Source organism: Amphiprion ocellaris, chromosome 12 (genome assembly GCF_022539595.1).
Source record: "Amphiprion ocellaris isolate individual 3 ecotype Okinawa chromosome 12, ASM2253959v1, whole genome shotgun sequence".
In the NCBI taxonomy this organism is placed as follows: Eukaryota; Metazoa; Chordata; class Actinopteri; family Pomacentridae; genus Amphiprion; species Amphiprion ocellaris.
This window is the reverse complement of record NC_072777.1, coordinates 21101626-21120735: the sequence shown is the minus strand read 5'-3', so window position 1 is coordinate 21120735 and position 19110 is coordinate 21101626. Positions and strand designations below refer to the sequence as shown.

Genomic DNA, 19110 nt, shown 5'->3' with positions numbered 1-19110 from the left:
TATTAGAAGATGATAATATGGACTATGCCATTTGACATTTAAATTATACTTTGGAACTTGGCGTGTATTGTTTCACTGTGTAATGTTCATGTGGTCACTCCTTCAGATTGACCCCAAAGATTGGCTTCCCTTGGAGTGAGATCAGGAACATTTCCTTCAATGATAAGAAGTTCATCATCAAGCCTATTGACAAGAAATCTCCAGTGAGTATAATATCATCAAGATGATATTTCTAAACCTAAAAATGCTCTACCTTCATTGAAAAATCTCCTTTTTCCTTCATGGTCTTCTGCTATTCAAGAGTTCTTGTACTTCTTAAAGTAAAATTTAGCTCCCCAGACCCTATTGAATTACATTGCGTTTTACCTGTAGCGCGTTTCTCTGTTGTGAAGAGAAAAGCCATTCGACGTATCTTCAGTGTGATGTAGCATACAGAATAGGTGCGGCTGCACTCTATGCACTGCCATTATTGATCAGCTACCTTTCCCCAGAAGTGGGGCAGTCTGTGTCATACATACATTCCCTGAACTAGCACAATGAAAAGTAACAAAGTTTTTCAGCCTGGTGTGTGTTATGTCTTCTCTTTCTTATTCTACTTGATTCTTTTCCAAATTTCAGGACTTTGTGTTTTATGCTCCAAGACTGCGCATTAACAAGCGCATCCTTCAGCTGTGCATGGGCAATCACGAGCTGTACATGCGCCGCCGCAAGCCAGACACAATTGAGGTGCAACAGATGAAGGCCCAGGCCAGAGACGAGAAACAACAGAAACAGAAGGAGAGGTACGCAAACAGTTTAAATGTAGGAAAGATGTGCAGACTACTGATTTAATATGAATTTTATTTTAGTTTCTTTCCTAAGTCAGTTTTACATTGATAATAAAACACTGTGCAAAATTATCTCCAATATGGCCAGAAAGCATGTTTACAATTATGATTTGAGCAGCATGCTATTGAAAAAGGTTCTGGGCTTTTGATAAAGGACTGGATATTAATATTGTTTGTCAAATTTAATCTCAAACGTTTGGACACACCTACTCATTGAATGGTTTTTCTTTATTTTCATGACTATTTAAATTGTACATTCACTGAAGGCATCAAAACTGTGAATGAACACATATGGAATTATGTAATTAACTAAAAATAGGTCAAAATATGTTTTATATTTTAGATTCTCTAAAATAGCCACCCTTTGCTTTGAGTACGGCTTTGCACACTCTTGGACTTCTGTCCATTAGCTTCATGAGGTAGTGACCTGAAATTGTTTTCCAATAATCTTGAAGGAGCTCCCAGAGATTCTGAGCACTTGTTGGCCCTTTTGCCTTCACTCTGTGGTCCATCTCATCCCAAACCATGTGGATTGGGTTTAGGTCAGGTGGCTGTGAAGGCCAGATCATCTGACGCAGCACTCCATCACTCTCCTTCTTGGTCAAATAGTCCTTACACAGCTTGAAGGTGTGTTTGGGGTCATTGTCCTGTTGAAAAATATATGATGGTCCAACTAAACGCAAACCGGATGGGATGGCATGGCACTGCAGGATGCTGTGGTAGCCATGCTGGTTCAGTGTACCTTCAATTTTGAATAAATCCAACAGTGTCACCAGCAAAGCACTCCCACACCATCATACCTCCTCCTCCATGCTTCACAGTGGGAACCATACATTCACCTTTTCTGCAACACACAAAGACAGGACAGATGGAACCAAAGATCTGAAATTTGGACTCATCAGACCAAAGCACAGATTTCCACTGGTCTAATGTTCATTCCTTGTGTTTCTTGGCCCAAACAAGTGTCTTCTGCTTGTTGTTTTTCCTTAGTAGTGGTTTCTTAGCAACTATTTGACCATAAAGACCTGATTGGTTCAGTCTCCTCTGAACAGCTGATATAGAGATGCATCTGCTGCTAGAACTCTGTGTGAAATTTATCTGGGCTCTAATCTGAGGTGCTGTTAATTTGCGATTTCTGAGTCTGGTGACTAGGATGAACTTATCCTCAGCAGCAGTGGTGACTCTTGGTCTTCCTTTCCTGGGCCAGACCTCATGTGAACCAGTTTTGCCATAGTGCTTGATGGTTTTTTCAAGTGCACTTGGGGATACATTCAAAGTTCTTGAAATTTTCTGGACTGACTGACCTTCAGTTCTTAAAAAAATGATGGACTGTCGTTTCTTTTTACTCAGCTGATTGGTTCTTGCCATAATATGGATTCTAACAAGTGTCAAATAGGGCTGTCAACTGTGTGCCAACCTGACTTCTGCACAACACAATTGATGGTTCCAACCTCATTAAGAAGGCAAGAAATTCCGCAGCCTAACCTTGACAAGGCAAACCTGTGAAGTGAAAACCATTTCAGGTGATTACCTCATGAAGCTCATGGAGAGAAGGCCAAGGGTTTGCAAAGCTGTTGTCAAAGCAAGTGATGGCTGCTTTGAAAAATCTAAAATATAAAACATATTTAGAGTTATTTCACACTTTTTTTACTACATAATTCTATATATCTTGTTTCATGGTCTTGATGTCTTCAGTATGTATCTACAATGTAAAAAGTATTAAAAATAAAGAAAAAACATGAATTGAGGTGTAAGCATCACATATTTTTTGGTCCAGGCTTTGTCAAATATGATAATATGCTGCTTTAATGTGTTTTATATAAATAAAAATTCAATATTTACAAAGACAGCCTTTATTCTGATGGTAGGGCTGAATTGATTCAATCAGTCAACTGTTGATTGTGTAGTTTCTCAATCTTTTGCTTTTTGTGTGTGTGTTTTTTTTTTTTTTTTGCAAAATGCCAATTTTGCCAAATTAATCCTTATTGCTGATGCCACTACTTTCATCTTGCAGCTTTTTGACGGTGGCCATTTTTATGGTGTGTTTTATGGATAAACTCTGAGGTACTTGAGGATAAATCTGTTGCCAGACCATTGTATATGTGGTTCAATTTCAAATCACAAGACCACCCAGGCCAACTAAGTACAATAAATTATATTTCCATTCAAGTTATATTTTATGGTGTGTGATCATTGCATATGCTTTTTGTTTTTGATTAGATGTAGTAATGATGATTGGATAAACATGTGGTCAATCTTGGTTGTGTGTGTACAAATGTGTGTGTGCGTGTGTGCAGCCATAACTATGTATCAACTAGATCAGCTCTTTTTATTGGCTCATCGTGGCTCTGTCTTATCTGCAGGGCCCAGCTGGAAAATGAGAAGAAGAAGAGAGAGGCCATTGAGAAAGAGAAGGAGCAGATGGAGCGAGAGAAAGAGGATCTAAGGATGAGGCTTTACCAGTTTGAGGAGAAGACCAGGAAGGCAGAGAAAGGTGAGGGGTTGGGGAACATGTTTCTGCAGCTCATCCATCACTGAATCCTGACAATACTAGGACTTTAGTCTGCAGTCTCATCCAATCAAATTCTCATTGGTCAAACCACTACCATTGTTAATTTCTTGAAGAAAGAAAAAAAAAGCGCCTTATCAAGGGCCTTCTAGGATTAAACCATTATTTTTTGCAATGCGTTGAACAGACTATTCAGTTCGGTTCAATTCAATTTTATTTATATAGCGACAATTACAATTTCATTCAGTGCATGTTAATGAACATACAATCTCGTAATAGTTTAAATAAGGTTGCAGTAAATAAGCCGTATTTAGCACAAGGCTAGTTTCCATCTGTTGTCCCACACGTAAAAGAAAAACATACAGGGTTACAGACGTACAAAAATTTAAAAAAAAAAAAAACAATATAGTAAAACAAAGACAATGATGATAAATTAATTCTGGCTGGGTTAAACATACCCTGAAGTGCTATTATTTTGGTAAGGTGCTTTCTAGGCAGAGCGTGTCATAAAGTGCTTATAGTAAAAGTGCCTGATATTGAAGTGCCTGAGTTTCTCGATGTTCACAAGTTTGATTGTTAATGAGCCATGCCTTATACTGTAAACTTATAAAGCTGTTCAATGGGTTTTAGAGCAGTGACACTAGCAAAGAACCAGGTTGTGAAGCAGTATTTGATGTGAGAAAGAAAAGAAAGGATTCAGATTGTCTCAAGACGCTTTACAGAACCCACATGCTTGAACCCCCAGAGAAAGCCGTAAGGCGACAGTGGCAAGAAAAACTCTCTTTTAACAGGAAGAAACCTTGAGCAGAACCCAGCTCATAAGGAGATCCATCTGCCGCTGGCCGGCGGGTTGAGAGGGACAGAAGAGGTAGAGGAGGTGGGGGAGAGCCACAAAGAAACATAGAACACACATTGGGATACATGCATGATAAGAGCAACGTAGATGATACATACAAAGTACAAGCTAACATTGAAACTGATTCCTAAGTTTACTGTTATGGTGTAAGGCCCTGGCATTAAATTTACTACATATGTAGCTTCTAGTAAGATGCAAACAGTGTGTAGATGAACATATCAAGTATAATCAGGGTGATGTAGAACAGATTGGTGGAAATGGGCAGCTAGAAGCAGACGACCTGTGAACGTTCCCATGTTTGTTTAGTCTAACCTATTTAACATTTACTTAATGTTTTGAAGTCAACTCACAACTAACTGACACCATATCAAAGAAGTTGTCATGTGGTTGCATTTTGTTCGAATGGATGGACAAAAAGTAGAGTGTAAACTTTGCAAACAGCAGTTTAGACATTACAGCTTAACAGCTAACATGGCGCATCAACTAAAAACTGTAGGCTGACTTGTGTTTTCTCAGTGGTTCTTGTGCTGGGATCACCGATTAACGTATTTCTGTTGTCAGAAATCCTATGAATATGGGCAGGTGCAGGCCGGTTTGCTCGGAATCTGTCATTTCAGCACGAAATAACCAGGTTCAGATGATTTGATATAATCAGAGTCAGATCAGAATCAGAAAAGGCTTTATTGCCAGGTGAGCTTACACAAACAAGGAATTTGTCTTTGTAACTGAAACTTACGGTACTCACAAAAAGTTAGACAGCAAAGTAGCAACAGAGTTAGTAAGTAATAAATATAAAATCTAAAGACCTAGTAAATGCAACAATCTAAAACAAAAAATCTAGAAATGCTAAAAAAGAAGTACTATATGAAGACAAATATAGCTTCGGCCATATTGCACCTATTACAGGTGATCTATGAACAGGATGAAACGTTACAGGTGAGTAGATCAGGTGAATAAATAAAAGTGGAATTTACACTTTAAGTGAATATATGATGTACTACAAAAACAGTGGCATTATATTTACATAATAAATAAATTACAATATTGCACATGGGTATTAAATAATTGCACATTGATGAACGTATTGCACGTGAATTGGCTGGGTTTAAATATTGCAAGCAAATCCGGTATTTTAAAGAGTCTATTTGTGGTGACTGGTGTAGTGTTCGTGAGGGAGATGGCCTCTCACCGATAATCCTCTCGGCAGTGCAGTCTGTCCGTCGCAGTTTCCTCATGTCCAACTTGGTCGCAGAACCGAACCAGACAGTGATGGAGGAGCGCACGACCGACTCAATGACTGCTGAGTAGAACCAGATCAGCAGCTCCTGTGGCAGTCTCTGTTGGGCCTTCTTCACCACAGAGTCTATGTGGGTCTCCACTTCAGGCCCTCAGAGATCGTCATGGCAACCTGAAGGACTCCACAGCAGCCAGACTGCACCAGCCAGCCAGCCACTCGACCTCCTTTCTGCATCCATATATCGCAAATACTAGCTTTCAGTGTTCATTTTTAATTTGTTTAGGCTAGTAAGACTGCAGGTGGATTTAGTCAGTACACTGTGGAACATTTAGTTGATCTATTAATTCTGGTAAATGCTGTGATTGGGGCAAGATCGTTCCAGTGTGCAGAGCGAATTGTCAATCACATGAGCTTGGTGTACTGTATTTTGTCTCTGTTCTGCTTGTTTGGAATTGCCAAACACTTTGTAGCATCAGAGCCTTTGCTGAAATTTTAACCAGATGCAGTTCAGACATGGGAGGTAAGACTAACAGCCTTCCTCTGTTTTTGTTGAGTGTGCCAGCATACAGTCAGGTCCATGAATATTTGGACGTTGACACAATTTTGAGCATTTCAGCTCTGTGCACCACCACAATGGATTTGAAATGAAACAGTATAGATGTGCTTTAAGTGCAGACTTTCACCTTAATATGAGGATATTTCCATCCAATTCAGGTGAATGGTGTAGGAATTACAACACATTTTATTTGTGCCCTCCACCATTTTGAAGAGTGTCTTTTTACCAGGCAACCAGGAAAAAAGCTCATTCTTCGTATAGCCCGGGTACATCCTAGATCACTGGCGAATAATAGTTTTCTGCTAAACCACTCCTTCACCTCCCACAGATTAGATTTTTTGCTTGTGAAGCTACTATCTTACAGATTAGCGTTTCTCGGTTCCCTAAGGTGAATATTGGTCTACTGCAGCCCCTCAGAGCTCCTTTTTAGATCTGTCCTTTTCTCATTGTACATGCTCCCCTTGGAGTTTATTTTTAAGAAACACTTTCAATTGTTTTGCAGATGATATACAGATGTATCTGCCTATGAAAATGGAAGCCTTTGATAGACTGCTTAGAAGACATTAAAACATAGATGGCTTGCAACTTCCTTAACTTTAACGGAAACAAGACTGAGATTATGTTTGATTGACCAAACTTCTTGGACGCTCAGTGGTCAAAACCAGTTTTTTTTAGCTGAGACTTCTAGCATAGGTGAAGCTCTGTCTTCCTCTCAATGGTTAATATGTGGTTGTAGAGCAGTCGTCTCTTCAGCATTTGCAGTTGGTACAAAATGCAGCTGCTCGCGTAGCTCTAGCACTGACCTCCCTCCCCAGGCTCCATGTCTTGTTCTCTGGAACAGGTTAACGTTTCATGTAAGAACTGCTGACACTTTAGATTAGACCCACCTCTTTTCTTTGGTGTTAGATTCAAGTAGAGCCCGACACCCTGACCACATCCATTACTATGCTGAATTTTTTTTCTTCTTTCATTTTCTTAATTTTATTTAGCTTTGTCTTTTAGCCCCTGTGTTTTCCTATTTTTTTCTTAATTGTATAGCACTTTTGTTTTGCTCCTGTCGTTTTTAAATGTGCTTTACAAATAACTGTGACATTGACTTATCGTAAAAAATGTAAAAAGCCACAGGAGTAAATCATTTTGGTTTAAAATGTGGGCAGCTGTAACTGAAACATGGGAAAATCTCTGTCCTTTACTTGCTGTGAACATGAATATCTGAAGCTTAGCATTGGTCTCATGCCTCTTTCTCTCCTCTTTTGTATATTTAAGATTTGCAGGACCAGCTCCAAAGAGCCATGATCCTGGAGACGGAGCGGAGGAGAGCTGAAGAGGAAGCAGCTCGTCTGGAGACAGAGCGTCAGAATGCCTTAGCGGCTAAAGAGGAGCTGGCCCGTCAAGCTGAACTCCAGAAGAAGAGTCAGGAGCAGCTGGTTAGTAATTTTCTCGCACCATCTTTTCTCAAATTAACCAACTATTAGAACAATACTTATTAACTGAAATGGCAAGATATAAAGGTAAAGAAAATCCTGGCAGATCTGCCAACAAAATCTGATAAGTGCAGAGCTTGTTTGCAAAAAAGATAAGTTCTCAGCTGTTATTTTGTCGAGGTCTGTACCAGGCACATGCAGGGTGGTGTATTCAGTGGTGGTCTGTAACTCCAGACAAATACAGTTTGTAGCATCCAGCTTGACTACACCCCTTTACTTCGGACTAACTGCTCCCTCAACCAGAGCTGCTGGGATGTTGACCACCTACTAGACTTCACTTTAACAGTCCTGACAGTAAAGCTGATGTTCCTACTCCATATGCAGCCAGTGACAGTTGAACATGAGCACAGTTTTACTGGGCAGGCACCCAGTATAGCTTAGAGTACCACTAAGGTAGAAAGGCACACTTTACCATTTACGCCTGCTGCAATGTTACTTAAACGGTATTGAAAACCTTGTGCAATGGATCAGGTTTTTGTGCATTTTCTCTCATTGTAACAGAAAACATGCTGGAGTTGTGTTATCATATCAACTTCTTTTTACTGTTTGAAATCATGTAACCTATGAATGATAGTGCCTTATGTCCCTTGGTTTTCTCTTAGTGACAGAATTTTCCAGCTCAACACCTTTCACATAAGTTTCACAGCTTGGTGCTCCACTGTGGGCGAAAATCAACTTAGACACATCTGTCTTTCCACAGCATTGATTACCGATTGTAGGGCTCTACACTGATATGTTGAAACTGGTACTTTGACGTTGCCTGAATTAAACATGGTGGTAGTAACATAGAGGCAAAAATAAATCAAGCTCATGTCATGGCATTTGTATATTTTGTTCTTGTCTGCTGCAGTAAAATAGTGTTTTATTTGTAACAATATTTTATTTGTAATTTATGAGAGCAAGGTCATGAATCACATTTTTGTCTTCTTTTATCATCTTTATTTGCCATGAATATTATGTGACGAGTTTGTCCCGTTGTTATGTGTCAGGCTGCAGAGCTGGCAGAGCACACAGACAAGATCCTCAAGCTGGAGGAGGCCAGGAGACTGAAGGAGGAGGAGGCCGACTCATGGCAACTCAGAGTAAGAGCTTTAATTGATGACTGACTGATGTGTACATTTTACTGCGTCTCATTTATCTGCCAGAGATGCCCTATAAAAAAAAGTAGTACATTTGTTTTCTTTGAAGAATTCTGGGCAATTACAATTTTAAACCCTAAGACAAATTAAATGTACCAAAAAGGAAATAAATGTGGATAGGATGGATAGGAAATATAGAGTTGTGTAACAAATCTTATTTTCTACCTCAGTTTGGAGGCAAAAGAGTAAACTGACTGACCTTCTCTTTTGTCATCAGGCCCGGGAGGCCCAGAACGATCTGGTTAAGACCAAGGAGGAGCTGCATATGGTGATGACAGCACCACCACTACCTCCACCTCCTCCCATGTATGACCAGCTGGATGACAACAGTGACAGTGAGGAGAACACCAGTACACATAGTGCCGACCTACAGACTGAGGGCATCAATGACCACCGCAATGAGGAGGATCGCCTGACCGAGGCTGAGAAGAACGAGCGTGTCCAGAAACAGCTGAAGGTGAGGACAATGTAACCTGGACCAGGGAAAATTAACACCTCACACAGTCAGTCACTTGCAAGATGCAAGTACGGTAATAAATGGATTTCGGGTGAATCAAAGAAAGTGAGCCATTAGAGAATTACTGCAAGTAGCAGCACAGTAATTGTTAGAAAATGTATCCTATACATCACATTGGGAGCGTTCATTGTAGCTATCAGATGCCATGCAGTGTGTTACTTTTTTCTGAAGCCACCTACTGGGGACGCTGCTACTGGGAGCTGTGCTGTTGCACCTTTTCAGCATGTTCATCTTTAACGTGTCACAAACAAAGATAATCAAGTTACCCAGCCACCACATGTGTTGTTTACAATTTGAAGCAGCTCTTTCTCCCTCAGTCATCTTCACTTTACAGCATCAACGCTAGCTTCTATTTCCAAGGCCACAAGGCGCTGACCTAAAGGAAAACCACAACAGTTTTAACCTAGGTGGCTGCGACAGACCTCAGTGCAGATATCCGCACACTTGCTTCTTCTGCGACAGCGGTCAATCTTGACCGGCCTGCTCTCAACCATTTTGTACGACATCAAGCCTAGACTCTTAGCACCGGGATCCCACCAGCACCAACTACTACCCCCATGGCAACAGCCCTCCACTTTTACACACCAGGATGCTAGATTCTCAGTCAGTTTCAGTGCAGATACCAGCAGGTTTGCTCCTTCTGCTACGACGGCCACTGTCGAGCTGTTTGTCCTCACGGCCTCACAAAACACAACCAAATCACTAACGCTGCATCATGTCTGCTACAACTCCCATCAACATCCAGGTGCCATAACATGCATTTACAACCAGATCCAACCTCAGACCTGTTAACCACATCAAGCACCTTCTAACAGTTTCCACCCACAAGTCATGTCACTTCGCAGAGCAAGTGCTAGATTTTTAGTCTGCAATGTTACATCCAGAAGCTTGTTTGACTCATCTCAAAAGCTGAACAATTTCTGCTCCTTCTGGTACTGAATGAGTTTTACTCATCTCTCTGCTCCCATTCAACAAATTCAGCTCTGATTCTGGCACAAAAAATACCACTTTTACTTATCTCTATCCCCAGCGTAAACAATTTCAGTTCAGTCTCGCGCCGGGATGCCAGTTTGGCTCATCCCTACCCTCCCATTCAACAAATTTGGCTCTCATTCTAGCACCGAGATGCCAGTTTCATGAGCCTCTCATACGTCAACAACAGTCTGCTTGTTACACTTCTGGCACTGGGACACTAGCTTTCTTCCACCATTATACCCTCTGTCAACTGTCTGTTCAAATTTCCTGCAAAAGATGCCAGTAGCACATATACTACCAGTCAAAAGTTTGGACACACCTTCACATTTAATGCTTTTTATTTATTTGTATTATTTTTCTACATTGTAGATTAATACTGAAGATTAACAGTTTTCTGTTTACAACATAATTCCATATGTATTCTTGTACAGTTTTGATGTCTTCAGTATTAATCCACAATGTATAAAATAATTTGATAAAAACCATTGAATGAGAAGTTGTGTCTAAACGTTTGACTGGTAGTGTACCTCCATTGGCCATGTCAACAAGTTGCTGAAGAGACATCCAAATCAGGCATCAAAACCAGGTCAACTCACTCCTTCTGAGGCAAAAGAGCAACAACTCTACTGCAAGCTGCCTCTGGATGGTGAGCTCCTCACCCTATCTCAAAGGCCCTGCCCGACCAACCTACGGAGGAAGTTCATTTCAACCGCTCGTACCCGCAGCCTCATTCTTCCGTCACCATCTAGAGCTCATGATCATAGGTTATTGTTGGAATGTAAAACTGAAAGTAAACTGAAAGTAAACCGAAAGCTACCTTTTCAGCTCAGCTCACTCTTTATCACAATGGTCCAGTACAATACCACCAGTCTTGCAAATGCTGTACCAAGCCACCTGTCCATCTCATGCTCCGTTCTTCCGTTACTCATGAACAAAATCCCAAGCAGCAGTCAGTTCTTCACAGACATGCTCCTTCTTCCAGTTTTGGGGATTTCTTGGTCAACAGTGGTCTCCACGTTTTTGCCCCCTGAGTTCTCACATTTGTTCAAAAACCTCTCCAGCTTTCTTCAGCAGTATTCAAAGTCTACCCCATCGTTATCTCTGCCCTCTTATAGAGCCACAAATGGTCAAGTAAAAATCCATCCTCATTCCCTCTCATAACCTTGCCTCAATGTTTTTATGAACAAAAGTTCAAGCTACTCTCCAGCAGTCATGCCTCTCATGTGGCGCTTCATGTGGGGGTCAGTCTCCAGTCTGTCCCTCCTCCACCCTTAATCAGGTCCAGTCATCTTCCATAACCACTATCACCTTTTCTGGACAAGACATTCCCATCTCATCAGCAGTTACCAACCTTGGTGTGAGACTGTACCCTCGCTTGACATTCAACAACCACATCAAACATCTTTGCGAGTCTTCATTTTTCCACCACAAAACTATCACCAAACTCCGTCCCACCCTCACCCTTTCTGATGCAGAGAAACTCATCCACGCCTTTGTCTCCTCCAGGCTGGACTGTTGCAACGTACTCCTCATTGGGATCCCTAGCAAGAACCTGCAAAAGCTCTAATATATTCAGAGCAGCGCTGCTAGGATCCTGATGAGAGTGCGGAAACAATACCATATCACACCCATCCTCCGTTCACTCCACTTGCTCCTCATATCCTTCAAAATTCATTACAAAATCGCTCTTCTGACTCATCAATGCACTCATGGCAATGCTGGGGAATACCTCAAAGAACTCATATGTCACCAATCACCAGTCATCGAAAAGGAACCTCCGCACCAATAATTGTCACCTCCTCCGCCTGCCCAGAACCAAACTCTGGGCTATGGGACACAGAGCCTTCACCTCAGCCACCCCTCACATATGGAACTCCCTCCCTGACCACCTGACAGCTCCACAGACAGTGGACGTTATTTAAAAAGGCCTAAAGACCTTTCTTTTTAACAAAGTTTTTAATCGTTATTTTACCTGATCATTTTGTTTTTATCACAATTGTTTTGTTTTTATCCTTTTTATATCTTCAATGTAGCACTTTTGAGCTTTTGCCTAAATGAAAAGTGCATTACAAATAAAATTTATTATCATTGTTATTATTAATATTATTAATATGGGCAGATGACAATTGCTGGAAGAGAGAGTAAGTTCAGGGGCCAGGTTGTACAACTTCTGATGACTGTGCTGTCGACCAAAGCTGTGTTCAGAATCACTCCTGATGTACTATATAGTGCACAATATTCACTACCTGAGTGTGAAATCTATGATTTTAGTGCCTTCAGAAATTCCCACATTGGATTGAAAAATTTAGTGTCCAGTCAAAAATGTAATTTTATAGGTGGGAAAATTACAGAAGACTCTCTGTGTGGTTGGGAAATTTACTGCAGACAAGTACAGTTCATTACAGGGATGGAATTACATTGGTTTAGTGTCTTTATTTGCTGAAAGAAATTCTATAACATGCCAGAGATGCCCTATAAACAAAGTATTACATTTGTTTTCTTTAAAGAATTCTGGGCAATTACAATTTTAAACCCTAAGACAAATTAAATGTACCAAAAAGGAAATAAATGTGGCTAGGATGGATAGGAAATATAGAGTTGTGTAACAAATCTTATTTTCTACCTCAGTTTGGAGGCAAAAGAGTAAACTGACTGACCTTCTCTTTTGTCATCAGGCCCGGGAGGCCCAGAACGATCTGGTTAAGACCAAGGAGGAGCTGCATATGGTGATGACAGCACCACCACTACCTCCACCTCCTCCCATGTATGACCAGCTGGATGACAACAGTGACAGTGAGGAGAACACCAGTACACATAGTGCCGACCTACAGACTGAGGGCATCAATGACCACCGCAATGAGGAGGATCGCCTGACCGAGGCTGAGAAGAACGAACGTGTCCAGAAACAGCTGAAGGTGAGGACAATGTAACCTGGACCAGGGAAAATTAACACCTCACACAGTCAGTCACTTGCAAGATGCAAGTACGGTAATAAATGGATTTCGGGTGAATCAAAGAAAGTGAGCCATTAGAGAATTACTGCAAGTAGCAGCACAGTAACTGTTAGAAAATGTATCCTATACATCACATTGGGAGCGTTCATTGTAGCTATCAGATGCCATGCAGTGTGTTACTTTTTTCTGAAGACACCTACTGGGGACGCTGCTACTGGGAGCTGTACTGTTGCACCTTTTCAGCATGTTCATCTTTAACATGTCACAAACAAAGATAATCGAGTTACCCAGCCACCACATGTGTTGTTTACAATTTGAAGCAGCTCTTTCTCCCTCAGTCATCTTCACTTTACAGCATCAACGCTAGCTTCTATTTCCAAGGCCACAAGGCGCTGACCTAAAGGAAAACCACAACAGTTTTAACCTAGGTGGCTGCGACAGACCTCAGTGCAGATATCCGCACACTTGCTTCTTCTGCGACAGCGGTCAATCTTGACCGACCTGCTCTCACAACCATTTTGTACGACATCAAGCCTAGACTCTTAGCACCGGGATCCCACCAGCACCAACTACTACCCCCATGGCAACAGCCCTCCACTTTTACACACCAGGATGCTAGATTCTCAGTCAGTTTCAGTGCAGATACCAGCAGGTTTGCTCCTTCTGCTACGACGGCCACTGTCGAGCTGTTTGTCCTCACAGCCTCACAAAACACAACCAAGTCACTAACGCTGCATCATGTCTGCTACAACTCCCATCAACATCCAGGTGCCATAACATGCATTTACAACCAGATCCAGCCTCAGACCTGTTAACCACATCAAGCACCTTCTAACAGTTTCCACCCACAAGTCATGTCACTTCGCAGAGCAAGTGCTAGATTTTTAGTCTGCAATGTTACATCCAGAAGCTTGTTTGACTCATCTCAAAAGCTGAACAATTTCTGCTCCTTCTGGTACTGAATGAGTTTTACTCATCTCTCTGCTCCCATTCAACAAATTCAGCTCTGATTCTGGCACAAAAAATACCACTTTTACTTATCTCTATCCCCAGCGTAAACAATTTCAGTTCAGTCTCGCGCCGGGATGCCAGTTTGGCTCATCCCTACCCTCCCATTCAACAAATTTGGCTCTCATTCTATCACCGAGATGCCAGTTTCATGAGCCTCTCATACGTCAACAACAGTCTGCTTGTTACACTTCTGGCACTGGGACACTAGCTTTCTTCCACCATTATATCCTCTGTCAACTGTCTGTTCAAATTTCCTGCAAAAGATGCCAGTAGCACATATACTACCAGTCAAAAGTTTGGACACACCTTCACATTTAATGCTTTTTATTTATTTGTATTATTTTTCTACATTGTAGATTAATACTGAAGATTAACAGTTTTCTGTTTACAACATAATTCCATATGTATTCTTGTACAGTTTTGATGTCTTCAGTATTAATCCACAATGTATAAAATAATTTGATAAAAACCATTGAATGAGAAGTTGTGTCTAAACGTTTGACTGGTAGTGTACCTCCATTGGCCATGCCAACAAGTTGCTGAAGAGGCATCCAAATCAGGCATCAAAACCAGGTCAACTCACTCCTTCTGAGGCAAAAGAGCAACAACTCTACTGCAAGCTGCCTCTGGATGGTGAGCTCCTCACCCTATCTCAAAGGCCCTACCCGACCAACCTACGGAGGAAGTTCATTTCAACCGCTTGTACCCGCAGCCTCATTCTTCCGTCACCTTCTAGAGCTCATGATCATAGGTTAGTGTTGGAATGTAAAACTGAAAGTAAACTGAAAGTAAACCGAAAGCTACCTTTTCAGCTCAGCTCACTCTTTATCACAGTGGTCCAGTACAATACCACCAGTCTTGCAAATGCTGTACCAAGCCACCTGTCCATCTCATGCTCCATTCTTCCGTTACTCATGAACAAAATCCCAAGCAGCAGTCAGTTCTTCACAGACATGCTCCTTCTTCCAGTTTTGGGGATTTCTTGGTCAACAGTGGTCTCCACGCCTTTGCCCCCTGAGTTCTCACATTTGTTCAAAAACCTCTCCAGCTTTCTTCAGCAGTATTCAAAGTCTACCCCATCGTTATCTCTGCCCTCTTATAGAGCCACAAATGGTCAAGTAAAAATCCATCCTCATTCCCTCTCATAACCTCGCCTCAATGTTTTTATGAACAAAAGTTCAAGCTACTCTCCAGTAGTCATGCCTCTCATGTGGCGCTTCATGTGGGGGTCAGTCTCCAATCTGTCCCTCCTCCACCCTTAATCAGGTCCAGTCATCTTCCATAACCACTATCACCTTTTCCGGACAAGACATTCCCATCTCATCAGCAGTTACCAACCTTGGTGTGAGACTGTACCCTCGCTTGACATTCAACAACCACATCAAACATCTGTGCGAGTCTTCATTTTTCCACCACAAAACTATCACCAAACTCCGTCCCACCCTCACCCTTTCTGATGCAGAGAAACTCATCCACGCCTTTGTCTCCTCCAGGCTGGACTGTTGCAACGTACTCCTCATTGGGATCCCTAGCAAGAGCCTGCAAAAGCTCTAATATATTCAGAGCAGCGCTGCTAGGATCCTGATGAGAGTGCGGAAGCAACACCATATCACACCCATCCTCCGTTCACTCCACTGGCTCCCCATAGCCTTCAAAATTCATTACAAAATCGCTCTTCTGACTCATCAGTGCACTCATGGCAATGCTGGGGAATACCTCAAAGAACTCATATGTCACCAATCACCAGTCATCGAAAAGGAACCTCCGCACCAATAATTGTCACCTCCTCCGCCTGCCCAGAACAAAGCTCCGGGCTATGGGACACAGAGCCTTCACCTCAGCCACCCCTCACATATGGAACTCCCTCCCTGACCACCTGACAGCTCCACAGACAGTGGACGTTATTTAAAAAGGCCTAAAGACCTTTCTTTTTAACAAAGTTTTTAATCGTTATTTTAACTGATCATTTTGTTTTTATCACAATTGTTTTGTTTTTATCCTTTTTATATCTTCAATGTAGCACTTTTGAGCTTTTGCCTAAATGAAAAGTGCATTACAAATAAAATGTATTATTATTATATAATAATAATAATAATAATAATAATAATAATAATAATAATAATAATAATAATAATAATAATAATAATAATAATAATAATAATAATAATAATAATAATAATAATATGGGCAGATGCCAATTGCTGGAAGAGAGAGTAAGTTCAGGGGCCAGGTTGTACAACTTCTGATGACTGTGCTGTCAACCAAAGCTGTGTTCAGAATCACTCCTGATGTACTATATAGTGTACAATATTCACTACCCGAGTGTGAAATCTATGATTTTAGTGCCTTCAGAAATTCCCACATTGGATTGAAAAATTTAATGTCCAGTCAAAAATGTAATTTTCTAGGTGGGAAAATTATAGAAGAGTTGCTCAGTTTAGAGTGTACAGTATAATGACTAGGAGTGCAAGGTACTGATTTTGGACAGAGGTTGGGACAGCCCTGTAGACACCAAGAGGAGGTTACAGTTTCATGGTGACATTAAAAAGGTCTGCCGTTATGTTAGACTTGCACTGGTGTCAGCATTGTTGTTTGTCTTTTGATCTCATGTGGCTTCTTCTTTCTCCTCAGGCGCTGACATCAGAGCTGGCTCAGGCCCGTGATGAATCCAAGAATACCCGAAATGATATCCTTCACAGTGAGAATGTCCTGGCCGGCCGAGACAAATACAAGACCTTGAGACAGATCAGGCAGGGCAACACCAAGCAGAGGATTGACGAGTTTGAAGCCTTATAAGAAGCTCTGGTGCTTGGGCCTCATGCCCTTTCTGAATGTTCACTACATCTGTCTCCTTCGCTGACGCATCATCACACAAACATAACACAAACAGTCAAACTCAACACACATCAGTTGCAGACTAAACTGGACCAGTATACGCACAGCAGAGGCATCACCTACAGAAACATCAACTCCTGTCTGGAGTTTGGTTGGCATGATGCAGGGCTTTGCAAAACCTCTGAAGAAAACTTAGTGCCAAAACCTTCTCTCTTTTTTTCAGTTCTTTGTCTTTTAAATCTGATTTGTGTATTTGATTGTATGTAATTTGATCAATTCAGACCAAAATCATTTTTGTTTTCAACCACAGGTGTGATGAAGTAGTGGGATTAGCCAAATTTTATACGTAATTCATGATGCACACTTAGAATATGTAATCCAGGACTCGCTTCTTTTTGTTATTTGTTATGTAGGAAGAAGGATGGTTTGTCTTTTATAGCAACCAGTCAGAAACGGAAATGCTGTAAAAGAGGGAAAATGTGTGTTTTTCTTTCCCATTGTATTTGGACACTTCCACTTATGTTTATTAATGCTATAGAGTAGGTTAAAATCATGCCAAGTTTAATATTTATATTGTATATGGGACATTTAAAAGGGTATTTTATCTTGGTTTGTATATTTTTGCTATTTTCTAATGATAACAAAAACATGTTCCAACTTTTATAAATTGACCAACATAATGACAGTTGTATGTTCTTTATGTTTTTCTTTAGATCGTCAAATTAGAGATTTAATCATAAATTATTATTTTGTACTGTAGGAAATATTCAGGGGTTTGCGATTAAAATCAACTGAGGAGACTGATAAAAATGTGGGTACTTTTGATTTGTTTTGTTTTTTCTCTTCAGAGCACTATGTTGACTGGGACGCTAGTTTAATATATTATATTTCTGTTTGTTCTGTGTCATGTTACTGTGGAGTGAGAGATGAGCATGTGGTTTTATCGTCCTAAGTGGCATTTGTTTCTGTCTGCTTCTCTACGGGGTTAGTCTCAGATGTATGGTTCTACACTTCTCAGCCAAGGTGCATTGTTACAAAAATATTTATATAACTTTGAAAATATATAGTTTATTTGTGTTTGACCTCCACTAAGGTTAAAATGAGGGCTGAGTTTTTGTTTTGTGGCTTGGACACAATGGACTGACCCAGACAGTATAAAACCAACCTCACATTCTCTCTCTGGACAGGGATTAGAGGGGCTTTTACTAACACTGTCATGGAAGCACACATCTATGCTGGCCATTATACATAAAAAAGATTTTATATTGAGGTGTTCAACATATCAGCAATAAAAAAAAACAAAACTGATTACCGTTTACTTTGTATAATATCAGATGAACAGTATGGACTTCTGTCATCATACTTTTTGAGATCTCTGGAAGTTTTTTTATGGGTTTGCATTAGGTCTCTCATTTTTAGTTAAAGGACAAGTACAGCTTTATTCAAATGTAACCATCAAGTGAAACCATCCCAAACCACTGATCCAGCTGCATAGAGCTAGCATGGCTATAATCCCACAAATGTATTTACTGTGGACGGAATTTGAGAGGAGCCATGTTTATGCTTCAGTCTATTAATCCTGAAGTTATTCAGTCTGACATATACATGTTATACTTCATAAAAACAAAGCATGTAGAAGCTATGCATTATTCATAGTAGCTCATACCTACTGCAATATACTGTTCTAACACAATGTTCTACATTTTTCAGAATGTAAATAACCAAAAATATAAATAAACTGAGCATGTCAGAGGGCAGTGACAGTGAGCGCTGCCATGATCTCCTCCTGACATAGGTGAGACCACAGAGCTCATTTCCAGTTGCCATGGTGATCCAGGAGAATGCAAGGTTGACAGAATTCCAGGTCAGTGATATCACCACTCCTTTCATTGCAACCGTCTTTTTTCTCCTTATCAATGCTGGAAAAAATGGAGGCCCCCACAGGTCTGCTATGGATATGTCCAGCTGTTACTGTTTGTGCCTGCAGTGCTTCTACGACAGATGTGTTTGTTCATTTAGGAGTTCAGGAATACAGCAGTCTGAATACAACACTCAGCCAGCAAAATGATCACTATACGCACGATATGTTGTAAGTGTTTGAAACATTAAAAACAAATGTGTCACAACAACAAACGTAAAAGTGGCTATAGACACCATGACAGCTGTCACCCCAAGGCCGGTTTGGCATGTGATAGGGGTCGAACCATTAA

At 40.8% G+C, this 19110-nt stretch overlaps 1 protein-coding gene across 2 annotated transcripts in view; it reads left to right on the top strand.

Annotated features, from left to right (window-relative positions):
- ezrb (ezrin b) overlaps positions 1-18208 on the top strand; it is a 42262-nt gene extending 24054 nt beyond the window's left edge. For both annotated transcript variants that reach the window (XM_023278535.3, XM_035952052.2), the window contains 7 exons: positions 107-203; positions 619-782; positions 3191-3321; positions 7252-7412; positions 8459-8551; positions 8826-9065; positions 16697-18208. In XM_023278535.3, coding sequence (XP_023134303.2) covers positions 107-203; positions 619-782; positions 3191-3321; positions 7252-7412; positions 8459-8551; positions 8826-9065; positions 16697-16861 — 1051 coding nt within the window. In that variant the 3' untranslated portion in view covers positions 16862-18208. The remainder of the gene's footprint in view (positions 1-106; positions 204-618; positions 783-3190; positions 3322-7251; positions 7413-8458; positions 8552-8825; positions 9066-16696) is intronic.
- The last annotated feature ends 902 nt before the right edge of the window (positions 18209-19110 follow it).